The 13,235-nt window shown below is 35.5% G+C and overlaps 1 protein-coding gene across 1 annotated transcript; it reads right to left on the reverse strand.

Moving 5' to 3' along the window:
• Window positions 1–217: 217 nt before the first annotated feature.
• Window positions 218–3,678, reverse strand: LOC120075057 (polyadenylate-binding protein 2). Its single transcript, XM_039028249.2, has 6 exons — window positions 3,515–3,678; window positions 3,302–3,404; window positions 2,652–2,722; window positions 982–1,173; window positions 538–659; window positions 218–453 (listed from the first exon to the last, which is right to left on the reverse strand). The coding sequence occupies exons 1-6, from the start codon at window positions 3,614–3,616 to the stop codon at window positions 405–407; spliced, it is 639 nt and encodes a 212-aa protein (XP_038884177.1). The 5' UTR covers window positions 3,617–3,678; the 3' UTR covers window positions 218–404.
• Between the last annotated feature and the right edge of the window lie 9,557 nt (window positions 3,679–13,235).

Consider the following 13,235-nt stretch of genomic DNA (forward strand, 5'->3'; position numbering starts at 1 on the left):
CTTACGAGTTTTCTTCATGGAAATGTGGTAGACTTGTGCACATGCTGTGATATAAATGAAAACATAAAACTTATTTTATGGTTCAATTTCCAACTTCTTCAGCATAGATAGGCATATGCATTGAGAAAATGGCCCAACCTCTTCGTACGAGTATTTAGAAGAATCATTCTCAAACGTCTATCTTAAAACTCAAATTGACTAAAAACTGGACGGTGTATTCTGAACGAATCATAGGGCAAAATCTTATTGAAATGGCAAAGTATTTGATCATGGTAAATATCCGAGATAGTAAAAACAATAGCAGATATCATAAATATAGACATATGTCCTTTCTGTATTCTCTCGAGGATCGCATGTGCCAACTCTTTCAGGAAAAATTTATTAAACCTGAACAATGTTAGCATCTAATAGTACGGCATGTACCTCATCGACCTTCGAAACCGAGGCATCTTCCTGTCATCGGATATTGAAGGATCAATATATTAGCAGACTCAAAAATTTCATAATGATGCAAGATTAAGACACTAGAAACTGTACCCGTAGCCGTAAGGTGAATAGAAATACGGTGGGGCATAAGGTCTTCTAAATCCCATGTATGGGTTATAACGACGGGGACGATACTGCTTCATACCAGGAACATTTGTTCTCTTGGGCAAAACCTGGTATGGAGCAACCAAGCAAATAATATAGTTAGAGTGGCATTGAAGTTCGCTTGATATCTATGCCCTACTCCGTAATAAAAAATTGCTACAATCATAATGGATTTTTTTTACCATTCATAATTCACAGAATATTATTAACTAATCTTTTAGGAACGTATTTAAATGGCCGCACTTTTCATATTACACTTGATTGATTAAAAAGTAAATGTGGCCTATATTCATACCACACAAATGAATCAGAAAGGATCTCCTAGAAATTTCTTCTTTTTGATGCACCATTTCTTTCTTTATGGAAAACCGAGAAAAATGAAAGACACACCTTCAGTTGCCGTCCATGTAGCTCAGATTCATTCAGAAGGAGGGCTTCTTGAACAGCTTCAGCTTCAAGAAATTCTACATAGGCAAAGCCCTTCGGCTGACCAAATTTATCAGTTAAAATAGTCACTCTGTTGACAGTACCACATGATTGGAAATGCTGTTGCACTTCTTCGGGTGTGCATGCATAGTCAACCTTCAAAACAAATATTTTTTATTGTTGAAGCAGAGCTTTGAGCATAAAATAGTAAAGTGCTATCAACAATGAATAGAAAATTCTGTGTATTCTCTGTTCTTTATATAAATTTATAAGTAATTCATATGAGAAAACATCAGATAGCAATAATTAAGCTAGTATTATATCCCTCGTTATGGTTAAGAAAAATGTTTTATGATTGTCATTTGGCTTTAATATAAATACTACCTACATTTTTAGTATGAACCAATGGTTCGGTCAATTGTTAGGTTTCTTTATAAAGTTTTATATCAAGAAGCTTTGTACAAAAACAAAAAAGAAAGCAAACTTCATCACACTTAATCAACAAAGCTTGGGGATGAGATACACCAGAGCAACATTGAGAAGTAACAAACTTCCAATGGGCTGGCAAGAGAATCATAAACTATGCCAAGAAAAATTAACTCCAACCAAAATTACCAAATCACCACGAAGATCTAACTCATGTTTAAATGAACATATGTAAGATTGAATATCAGTCAATCAGAGGCATCAGAATCACATAGCAGATGCATTTTCAAGCATGCCTCCCTCTGCTAAGAGATCAATTACAACTAGTAGAAAACAGTTCTACATTAGATATGATTGAAAATGAGGTTTTTCTTCTTCAACATAGAGGATTTCCTACATTAATCTTACTAGTTCACATAGTTTTGCAATCTAATTATCACAATGAAATAAGCAGACTTTATGCAGGAAGTTGACAGGTTGAGTTTCTAACTAAAAGAAAAAGTCTAGATTAATAAGTAAATCTAGTAAAATTTTCTTAATATGCAGAAAAGGCTCAATTGTTCTTTCAGAGGTCACTGGTTAAGGCAAAATGCATGCATTAAAATCCAATCGTTGGTCTAACTGGGTCAAATGAAGCACAAACTAGAAAGTAATGCCACAAAGAAGCGATTATCTTACACCCTCGCCTCCTTCTTTATGTCTCATTTGTGAGACACAAATGACAATAGTGCGAGCATTGACAAGGCTCTGCAACTAAAATTGCATGCAATTGACTTGCCTTGGCTTCCTCGGAGACATTTGAATTGTCCCCTAGCACACTGTAGTTGAGCCATCGACATCGTTATTCCACATTTAATGGTCCCAGCCTCCAAAAGCGCATGCCTTTCAGCAACATAAGTTCAACTAGCAACAGGCCCTTATTTTCTAAATGCAACAATTCACTAATGGTTTTTGATATTTCAGATTTTTTTTTTCTTTCTTTTTCTCACTGTTTTTTTCCGGTTAAACCAGTCTTCAACTATCATTCACAATTTTCTTTTTTCTTTCTTTCTTTCTTTTTTTCTTTCTTTTTTTCTTCTTCCTTTTTCTTCTTCTTTTTGAATTTTTTGCAGAAAATCCTCATTTCAATAACATCTTTTCAAAGATCAAACAACTAAAAGGTTTTTCTCAAATCTAAAGAACATCAGTAGGGACATTTGTCTTCTCACATTGCCAACAAATACTGATCGTGAATCAGTCTCCTCCTTGCCTGCTTGACCAGCTGATGTACCAGCAGGATCTGCATCAAACATAACAGCCATAGATATAAATAAAATAGGTCAAATTGGAGAAAAGTTATAGGAAAAAACTATGATAGCGTACTTTGAAATTCACCCAGTTTAAGAAACTTTCAACCAACATGATCGAATAATTCAATATTGGTTTCTATCAAAAACCATAATCATAATTTGTTTTGCCATATCGGCTAAACTATGGCAGGTAAACACTTGCACAAACGATTATTGCTTACGAAGGTTACATAAAACTAAACTTCCCTGCTTAAACCTATTCTAAAATTTAAATTAACAATTATGAATCAAAATGTCAAGGCAACAGTAACTATATCTGCATCTGTTATGCAGAAACAGTATATTGTAGCCACTTTTTTTAATGCACAATTCTAATGCTAGAAACATAATACATGGTAATATTAGCAGATAGATCACAACAACACATCAAAATTTCAAGCACAAAACCATCGCTTAAAATATCACAGCAACGAAACCAATTCAATTCAGAAAATTCCATGGATTATTTAAAATTCCATTACCACATGCTTATAAACGAAAACAATAATACAAAATCATAAGAAAACTACCTTGGACGGCTCCCATTTCTTTTTCAACCTTGGCCTGCATTTCTCGGAGAGCTGCTGCTTCCTCCTCCATCTCCTTCAAGCGCTTTTTCATCTCGTCAAGCTCCTGAAACACATACACGATCACAATTCAAACAGAGACACGAATCATAAGAATCATTTCTTCTCATTTTCACTCAAGCACGAGAAACAGAAAGAGAAAGAACAAATGGAAACCTTGACAGCGTCGTCGTCGGCACCGGACATGTCAACGTCTCCGTCCATCTCCCCTTCAACTGGGATCTCTCCACCGTATACCTCGTGCTCTTCTTCCTCCATCTCTCGTTCACTCACAATTTCGCATTCGTTTCTAGAAATCTCCTCGTTCGATGCGTAGAACTGCAGCGAATCAGATTGTTGGGCCCTTAAACGTTACTCCACTTCACGGCCCAACAACATTCAGCGGCCCATTTAGGCATAATGATGGTGGCAAATTAGTAGAGTATTGCAGTTTAAAAAAAGGTTTATTTTCCACTAAAAATATTAATTTACACCCTGAGTTATATTAATTTACACTTTTTATTATGCTTCATTAATAGATTAATTTAAACTTTTGTTTGAAATTTTCTTGTAGATTCATCTTTGTATTTACTATAATTGTTTATTTTGTAAAATTGACATTTGAAGAAGTCTGCAAACATTTTGAGAATCAATGGTCAGATGATTTTCAGAGGTAATCGTAATGAAATATTTAAATTGATTGGCTTATGAAAGTTTTGTTAGTTTTATGGGCTCCAATCTTACCATATGTTTTGATGGTAACAAATATTTATTTACGGATGATTTTAGTATTTTTAAAGTTTTCAGACTATAGAACTCGAAGAGACGATTTCAACATATTTTGAATAACTCAAATCCGACTTTAACATAAAGAAGTTGTGATTAAAAGAATATTTGAAAGAAAAATTCTATATAACAATGATGCGACATACGTGGACCAATCAGAAAACAAAAATCGACAACATTGATGTGTGCATGTTGTGAAAGAATCAAATTAATCAAAGTCCAAAGGGAATTGTGACACGTGGCACCAACCATATATTTCCTTTTAAAATTAAAAAGAAATCAAAAGAATTGATTTTCTAAAAAGAAAACTAAAGAAAAGGAATTTTGAAAAGTTCGACCAACGGTCAAATGAAAAAATAATTAAAAAAAAAAAAAGAAAAAAGAAAGAAAGAAAGGCCAACGGCTACTTTCCGTTCTCTCTTCTTCTTCTTCTTCTTCTTCTTCTTCTTTCTCTTCTTCTTCTTCTTGGCCGTTTTCTTCTTCTTCTTCTTGGCCAACGGCTACTTTCCGTTCTTCTTCTTCTTCTTCTCAATTTCACACATTCAAATTGGGATTTTGTAATAAGGTGTGGTGTAACTTTGATTTGAGCGTAGTAGTTTAATCCTAAATATGTAAAAGGATTTGAGCATAATCGTTTAATTCTGAACCTGAAAAAGAAAAAAAATTGTAATAGTTTGATCTTAAACCCGTCAAAAAGTATTGAAATAGGTTGGATCCTAAACCTTCAAAAAAATCGGTTATGGTTTGAATCTTGAACCCGTAAAAAATGGTAAATCAATTTGGTTCTCCCCCGTAAGAGAATCCGTTTGGTAAAATATCCAAGAATGAGCTTGAGGAGTAGAGTAGACATTCTAAACTACTACAAACTACTACAAAAATTATGGGTGTCATTTTTTGTCTCTACTCTTTCAAATTATGCAATTTTATTTATTTGTGTTCCTAATTATTTCATTAATTTAAATTGCTTTATTTTGGTATTAAATTTACCGAAAAAAATTTAATTTTTGAAAGATTTTAGAAGTTCAATTAAAAGTCTTATTCATTTTAATTTTTGAAAGCAACCTTATTCATCCACATCTAGTATTGTCATACGATCCTACAAATTTAGAAGTTCAATTAACTTAAATCATAAGTTTTACACAATATCGATCGAAGAAAACCTAGAAACTAGTATAAATTAATACATTTGTGAAAGTTTGGGATTTAAATCAATATAATTTCAAATTTTAGGGGAGTAATTTCATATTGTGGGAAGAAAAAAATTGATACAAATTAATTTAAATAACAAACATTAAGTGAAAGTGGATATTTATATTAATATTCATTTTAGAACCAAACCTGTGACGTTCACTATGATTATTGTGCTAAAAGAAACGTTCACAATAATCATTGAGAAAGTGACATCTATAGCTAGGAACAACTAATGGTAACATAAAATGGATATATGAGTATATACTTTAAACAGAAGACTTGTAGAATGTTTTGACATGTAGGCCAATAGAACCCTAAACTCAAATAAAAATAAATACATGCTAATAAGAGCTTAGCTCATATAGTATATGTATGTATTGAGAACCAAGAAATCCCTGGTTCATATCCTCACTCCTAATTTGTACTAAAAAAAATTAATAATAAATAAATGAATAAATAAAACATATGCAATGAAACAAGGAAAAATGATAAAACCTATCTCTAAACAATAAAAATGTGTATTGACTACCAACAATAAGAATAACAAACAGGGAATCAACTTAGTTATTTAATATTAACTCGAAATGGTGTTTGTTGAAGGAGAAATTTTGGACCAATCACAAATTACCACATCATTTACTAAATTAACGATGAAACTCCAAATAATTGAACTTCGGACCAATTAGAAGTTGACATGTGTCTCCAAATTGAAGTTGAAGACATAAATTGGTAAAGTCCGATGATGTCGCGTGTTTTCATCACAACGTTGGATTGAATGCCAAAGTAGGTCCAGGTCCAGGGCATAAGCCAACCAAGCCCAAGCCTACGAAGCCCACTAAAGAACTCTATAAATTGAGGAGTTCTCTTCATTTGTAGAGGTCAGCAATTCTACATTCCAAAGAGCCTAGAGAGCCTGAAGATACAAGGGCTCTTCCAGAACTCTTCCAAGACTTCAACTTCAAGAAAATCACATGTTCCAGTTCTTCAAGTCAAGCGTACGCATTCAACTGAGAGAGAATCAGAGGATCAAGTACAAGAGATCAAACCACATCGCATCTATTGGGTTGTATGTCCTAAAACTCGTAGTTTTAGTGTTAAACATATTCTATTTACAATAAAGATATTATTGACATTTATTCAATTGTTATTGAATAGATAATTGTGCTTGCATAGACTAAATCCAATAAACTAAGATCCATGGCTATTACATGAATACTTAAATTTTATGTGGAGACATAAAGATGGATCAAGTTCAAGTAAATAACTAAAACGGTCTATAGTATATAAATAAGGTTGGGTACCTTGTTCTGATAACACTATGAAATGTGGTCCACTTTGTAAATAGTACAAAAGATGTGATCCTAAATCATTCATGTAGAGACATGCGAGTGGGAGCGTCCTATGCAAAGATTTTGTATAAGACTAGGACCAAGAAATAAGTCACTCTTACTTTATAACATTGTTTACTGTTTAAGACTAACTGTTTCAAATAGATGACCTAGGTAACTCGACCTAAATCTTGAGCTAACTATGAACTCCAATTTATTCGAGATTATCCTTATATTTGTATAGGTGAGGGTTGGCTCAATAGCGCCGGCTCAATAAACCTCCCATTTTAGGGGTAAAACTGGGTAGATAGCTAAGGACATAGGATGCAAGATGAAATTCATTCCTACCCGTTTTAGGGATAGTAGATAGGTTGTTCTTCTAAGTATTGATTTTAGGTCTTAAATAAGGGGCTCCACCCTCTCATTAGCCCGAGAGGGACTCGGTTTAGTTATTGGATCACACACTAATTGTTCATTAGAGGATCAGTGGGACTTAAGGAGAAATATGCAATTTCGGGGGTAAAACAACATTTGACCCAACCGTTATTATGAACAACCTGTGAAGGATCGTCTTACTAATTATGGTTAAATCAAGTGGATAAAAATATATCTACAGCAAGGAGAGTGTAACCATCGAGCCATGGTCTGTATGTCTTGGTGGTTAACGAATATTGATTAACTCGAGTTAAAGAGTTTAACCAATTAATCTCAAATCATTGGAGCTCATGATCTATAGGTCCATAAGGTCCCTCTACTAGCTCATAAAACATTACACCTAGGATTAAAAAAATTGAGCGAATTTGAAGTGTTCAAAATTCAAAATTAAGGTTTTGAATTTGAAATGTTCAAATTCAATTTAGGGTTTGGATAATTATATTCGATATAATTTGACGTTTAAATTTATCAAAATAAAAATAATTGGAGAGTTTAAAATATTTAAATATTTAGTACATGAATAGGATTCAGGTTTGAATTAGGTGTTTTATTAATTTAATATTTGATGTTAAATTATTGTTTTTTTAATTAATTAAATATGTTTAGTTAATTAATAAATCATTTTTAATTTATGAAAATTAAATTTTTATAATTGAATTTTAATTTTATCTAAATTAATTTTAAAGTAAAATTAATTAGATTTAAAATTATATAAATTAAAAATTGATTTTTTATTTTAAATGGAAAAACCCAACTTTGAAGTTGGTAATGAAGTTTTCCATATTTTGATACATTGCCCACTCACTTAGTGCTAATTGAGGTGTCAATTAGCTCAAAGATTTCTTGCATGTTTTAGCTTGATAAAAGACTTCAATTTCATATTGGATGTAAGTTTTGCATGCTGTTTTTTCTGAAAAAACTGGGAATTTGTGAAATTATCTCAATCTCTCTCCTTCCCCTTCAATTCTCTCTCAATTGAGAGTTTCCACCGCTCAACCCAAGGCTAAGAATAGTAGAGAATACTCTCTTGGTGATCTACTAGTGGTTTGAAGGATACATTCGTGGAGTACAACAAGGATCAAGAGAGATTTTTCAAAGGTATACATCATATGAAACCCTTTTTCCCTTGAAACTGTTTTAAGCATGTTTTTGTAGCTCAAATTAAGTATAATTAGAGTACTTAATAATTCTATTTGCTTCCATTTTATGCTTGTTTAATCCATCGGCATTAACATCAACATCAACATAAGTTCCACTCCACGAAACAAGTTTCTCCAGAAACCTCGTGTGGACAAATTGACACGCCTAGTGGGACATCTCTACCTCTCATCTCCCTTTCAACATCCAAACAAATCAATGGCACCAAAGAAAGTTGCATCCAAAGTAACTTCTGCAAGTGACTCCTACATGGGACCTATCACCCGCAATAGCTCAAAGGAGGTTTTACAGGGACAAGAGCAGAGTTCCATCATCGCGTATAACATTCTGAAGTAAATGACAGAGTCTTCTAAAGGCAGGGTTGTCATCAAGAAAAATCCCTTGTTTGACAACTCTACTTTTGCCTCTAATAAGTCGAAGAGGGAATCATACCTGGATGTGATGTCTGTCATGATGGCAGACATGACAGTCAAGGCAGCCATGGCTGAAATGGAAAGAAAGATAAATTTTTTTATGAAAGCTGTTAAGGAGCAAGATCATGAGGTCGCTGCCTTAAGAGAGCAGGTGTAGGCTCGTGAAACCACTGAGTCAAGTCAAACCCCTACTATCAAGGCAAACAATAAAGGGAAGAGCGTAAAGAAGCTCAATTGTAGCAATCAAACTTCGTTGCCTCTCTATTGGTTCAACAATTGCAAGATATGATCATGACCTTCATAAGGGCTCAGTATGGAGGCCCATCTCAGACTTTCTTTATGTATTCCAGGTCGTACGACTCAGAGAATTGACAACTTGAGGATGCTTGCTAGGTACTAACCCCTAAAGTTCCAAAAATTTGATGGAAAAGGTAACCCGAAACAACACATTGCCCATTTTGTTGAAACATGCTAAAATACGAGAATCAGAGGAGATATGCTGGTCAAATAGTTTGTCAGAACCCTGAAAGGAAATGTTTTTTTACTGGTACACTGATTTATAGCCTGAGGTGATCGACAATTGGGAATAGCTGGAAAGAGAGTTCCTGAATCACTTCTACAGCACCAGACACACTGTCAGTATGATAGAGTTGACAAATGCCAAACAATGGAAAGGAGAACCAGTGATCGATTACAAACGATTGAGAGCTCTAAGCTTGGACTGCAAAGACCGACTCACCGAACTGTCTGCTATAGAAATGTGCACCCAAGATATGCACTGGAGACTTCTTTATATTTTGCAAGGAATAAAACCCCGTACATTTAAGGAATTGGCAACTTGTATCCACGATATGGAGTTGAGCATCACCAATAGGGGGACGAAGTATTTCCTGATCCCTAAAATGAAGAAGTACAAGAAAGAGATAAAGGATGCTGAGAAGATTGTAAAAAGCATCACGAAGGAATCAATGGTCGTTAATACGACCCCGCTGAAATTTTCTTCGAAAGAAAAAGAGAAGAAAATTGAGAAGAAATACAATGGAGGCGAAAGATGTTGCCTAGTTTGAAGGAGAGGCAGGAAAAATTTTATCCATTTCTTGACTCATTATTGTAGATATGCTTGAGTAACTTCTAGAAAAGTAGCTTATTCAACTACTGGAATACAAACGGCAGGAGCAAGCTGGAAAAATGGATGATCCTAACTATTGCAAGTATCACAGGTCGTTAACCACTCGATTGAAAAATGTTTTTTGTTGAAGGAGCTGATTCTAAGGTTGGCTCGTAATAGAAAATTTGAGTTGGATTTGGACGAGGTTGCTAAAAAAAATCATGTTGCAGTGGCAGTAACTTTGAGTGCTCCAACATCGGATGTGTGTTATGATGAAAAAGAGAGTTTAGTCCAGTTTGGGACATTTGAACATGTAGTCGTTCAGTTTCAACAAGTGGTCCGAATGAGAGACTTTCAAAATAAAGAAGAACATGTTGATGATGACGATGATGAGTGATGGACTCTCATAACACGTCGAAAGAAGAGAAACTCAAGTTCTACCCAAAAAGATTCGCGCTCCTATCAGAGTTACAGAAGAGGGAACGAGACTCGAAAAAGGAAAGGAAAAAAGAAGGCCTTGAAGCCCAAGCTTGTTGAGGAGGAAAATGAGGACTTCCCTCAACCTAGGCGACAGGTGACGTTAGCAGATTTCCTGTCAGAGAACTTCTACGACCACTATTCGAGGAAAGCACTAGAGGTTGTTGCATGTCACGCCGTCAGCACGTCAGAAGAAGAGGATACTTCTCTAAGTTTATTGAAAGTGATGGAAGAATCAAAAGACTTACTATCGTCCAACATAGATGACCTGTTGTCACTCCCTCAAGCAACTAAGATGACTCTCATCGACGCGTTGTTAGTGTCCAACACATCGTATCAAACACATCTAGTGTGTCAAACTTTACGACGTGTGTGTATGCCTCTTATTGTACGTCCATAAATTTCTCAGATGAGGATCTACTGTTGGGATCAAAACTGTATAATAGGTCTCTGTATGTCTCAGGATACATTCGAGAATAGAGAGTTGGACGAATTCTCATCAACAATGGATCAGCCATCAATATAATGCCTAAGAGGACTATGAAGCAATTGGGCATCCTCATGAAAGAATTGTCGAACAGCAAGTTGGTAATTCAACATTTTAATCAAGGCAGTCAAAAGGCAATAGGTATGATATGCTTAGACCTTTTTATCGGTGACCTGAAGGCCAACACATTGTTTCATGTCATAGACTTGAAGACCACCTATAAGTTGTTGTTGAGACGTCCTTAGATTCATGGAAATGGGGTGATAACGTCAACACAACATCAATGTTTCAAGTTCTATTAAGACGGGATTAAGAAAGTTGAAGCATACTTTAATCCATTTTTTAGAAGTTGAGTCTCACTTTGCAGATCCAAAGTTTTATTTGAAGAGTGAGGGTGTTGATGAGTTAATGCCTGTGGAGACTTCATTAATAAAGGATGGAGGAGCATCCAAATCGAAATCACAAGCAGATGCAGGGAAGGAAACAAGCGATAAGGCATGAGCCTCTAGCTTGAAAGGGGGTGAGGCATCCACCAGAGTTACAAACACACCGATTTTAAGATCTTAAAAGAAAGTTTCGTTACATCATATACGCCGATAACGAAGCAGGAAATCCATAAACCTAAGGCAGACTTGACAAAGGTAAATCTGCCCAAAACACAAATGAAAGACGGCTTCCATCCTAAAGCTTACAAATTGCTGGAAAAAGTAGGGTATGACTTCACAACTCACACTGAATTTAAGAGTTTGAGGATTTATGAGTAACCCGAGCTTTCTTCGACCCAGAATAAGCTTTTGCGGGAAGGGTATGCTGTACCTGCATCGAAAAGGGACTTGGATATAAGTCGTTAGAGCCAGTTCGCATAACTAGAAGGCCGAAGGAAAAGGTGGTCGATAGCAATCATATAACTACAGAAGAAGTCGATGATGTAGGAGAAAATGAGGGCAAGGATAAAAGAACCTTAGCCTTCGACTGTATCAGACCGCTTGTCGCGCGTGCTTTGGTCTTTGAGAGATTAAGCATGGCGGAAGTAGAAAGAGAAATTCTACGCACGACCCTTGGATCTACTTGACACTAAGCCTTTCAAAGGTTGACTTTGCCTTACGAACGAGAAGAGGAAATCATCTTTCAATCTCTGGTAGTGATGCAACCTTTGAAAGATTAGGTGGAGTTTCAAAGAAAAGCGAAGGAAAATCTCGTGTGTCCATTTTTTGTCACCTTAAGCATGAGAGTGTTGAGGATCACTTCAGCAAGCGTGTTTCTAGTGAGATAAAGGTTAAAGGAGAAACTTGCAGTGTCATCCCCAATATAGCCATAAGAAAGAAAAAGTCGATCACGCGTCAACCTGGCGGTAGAGATGTCCATGGGGCGGGGCGGGGCCGGGGATGCCATTCCCATCCCCATCCCCGCTCCTCATTTCATTCCCCATCCCCGTAAAATTTCCCACGGGGATCGGGGTGAGGATTCCCCGAGGGAAATTCGCAAGGATCGAGTTTCCCACAGGGAATTTTTCCCTGTTACCTTCTTTTTTTTCTTTGTAAAAAGCCAATTAATTTAAATTACTAATGTGAGTATTAAATAATTAACTTTATCACTAAATTTTTTATTATGGTTATTTTTATATGACAATTGAATTTAAAGATAAATTACTCAAATTTTGGCCTAAAAAAGCTAATTAATTTTTTTAGTAGAAAGAAATAAATATAAATTAAATTATTCACATGTATAATCTAAATTTAAACATATTCATTATCTTTCCTAATAAATAATCAAATTTGAAATTTAAATGTAATATTTATATAATAATAATAATAACATAACATTAAATAGTTATACTAAATAAATATATAAAAGTTAATCGGGACGAGGACGAGGAACGGGACGGGGCGAAGGTCGGGGGCGGGGACGGGGAATGCATTCCCCGTCCCCGTTTAGCTCACGGGGAATTTTTTCCCCCACTCCCTCCCACATTCCTTGTCTAATCAGGGAATCCCCACTCTGTTCGAGGCAAGGCCCCGTCCCTATGGGAAAATTGAACATCTCTACCTGGCGGTGCTTTAACCATAAGGATACTGAAAGTCTATTAGGTGAGAAATCATCTTGTAAAGCAAGAAGTGATAGGGAACTTTGTAGTACCGCTCCTTCACGAATGAAGAGAAAAATCTTTTTAAAGATGAAGAGGCACGATGTTGTCTTCACTAACCCTCAAAATGGAAGCTTAGAGCATAAGGAAGGTGAAACTTCATGTCACCACATTACCATCATCGAAGAGTCTAAAGATGAAATGATCGAAGAGGAGGTGGAAAATGTTTCACTAGGTTTGGAGGATGGTGGTCAATCCACGGTGGACGATTTTAAAGAGATGAATCTTGGAACAGTAAAGGAGCTAGGCCTGACTTTCATCAGTGCAGCTCTCTTTGGAGAGAAATAAGGCAAATATATGAGTGTTCTCACAGAATACAAGGACGTTTTCGCTTGGTAGTACAAAGAAATGTCAGGGCTTGATCCAAAGGTA

The sequence above is a fragment of the Benincasa hispida genome, chromosome 1 (genome assembly GCF_027475165.1).
Source record: "Benincasa hispida cultivar pf3 chromosome 1, pf3_genome.v1.1, whole genome shotgun sequence".
Classification (NCBI taxonomy): Eukaryota; Viridiplantae; Streptophyta; class Magnoliopsida; order Cucurbitales; family Cucurbitaceae; genus Benincasa; species Benincasa hispida.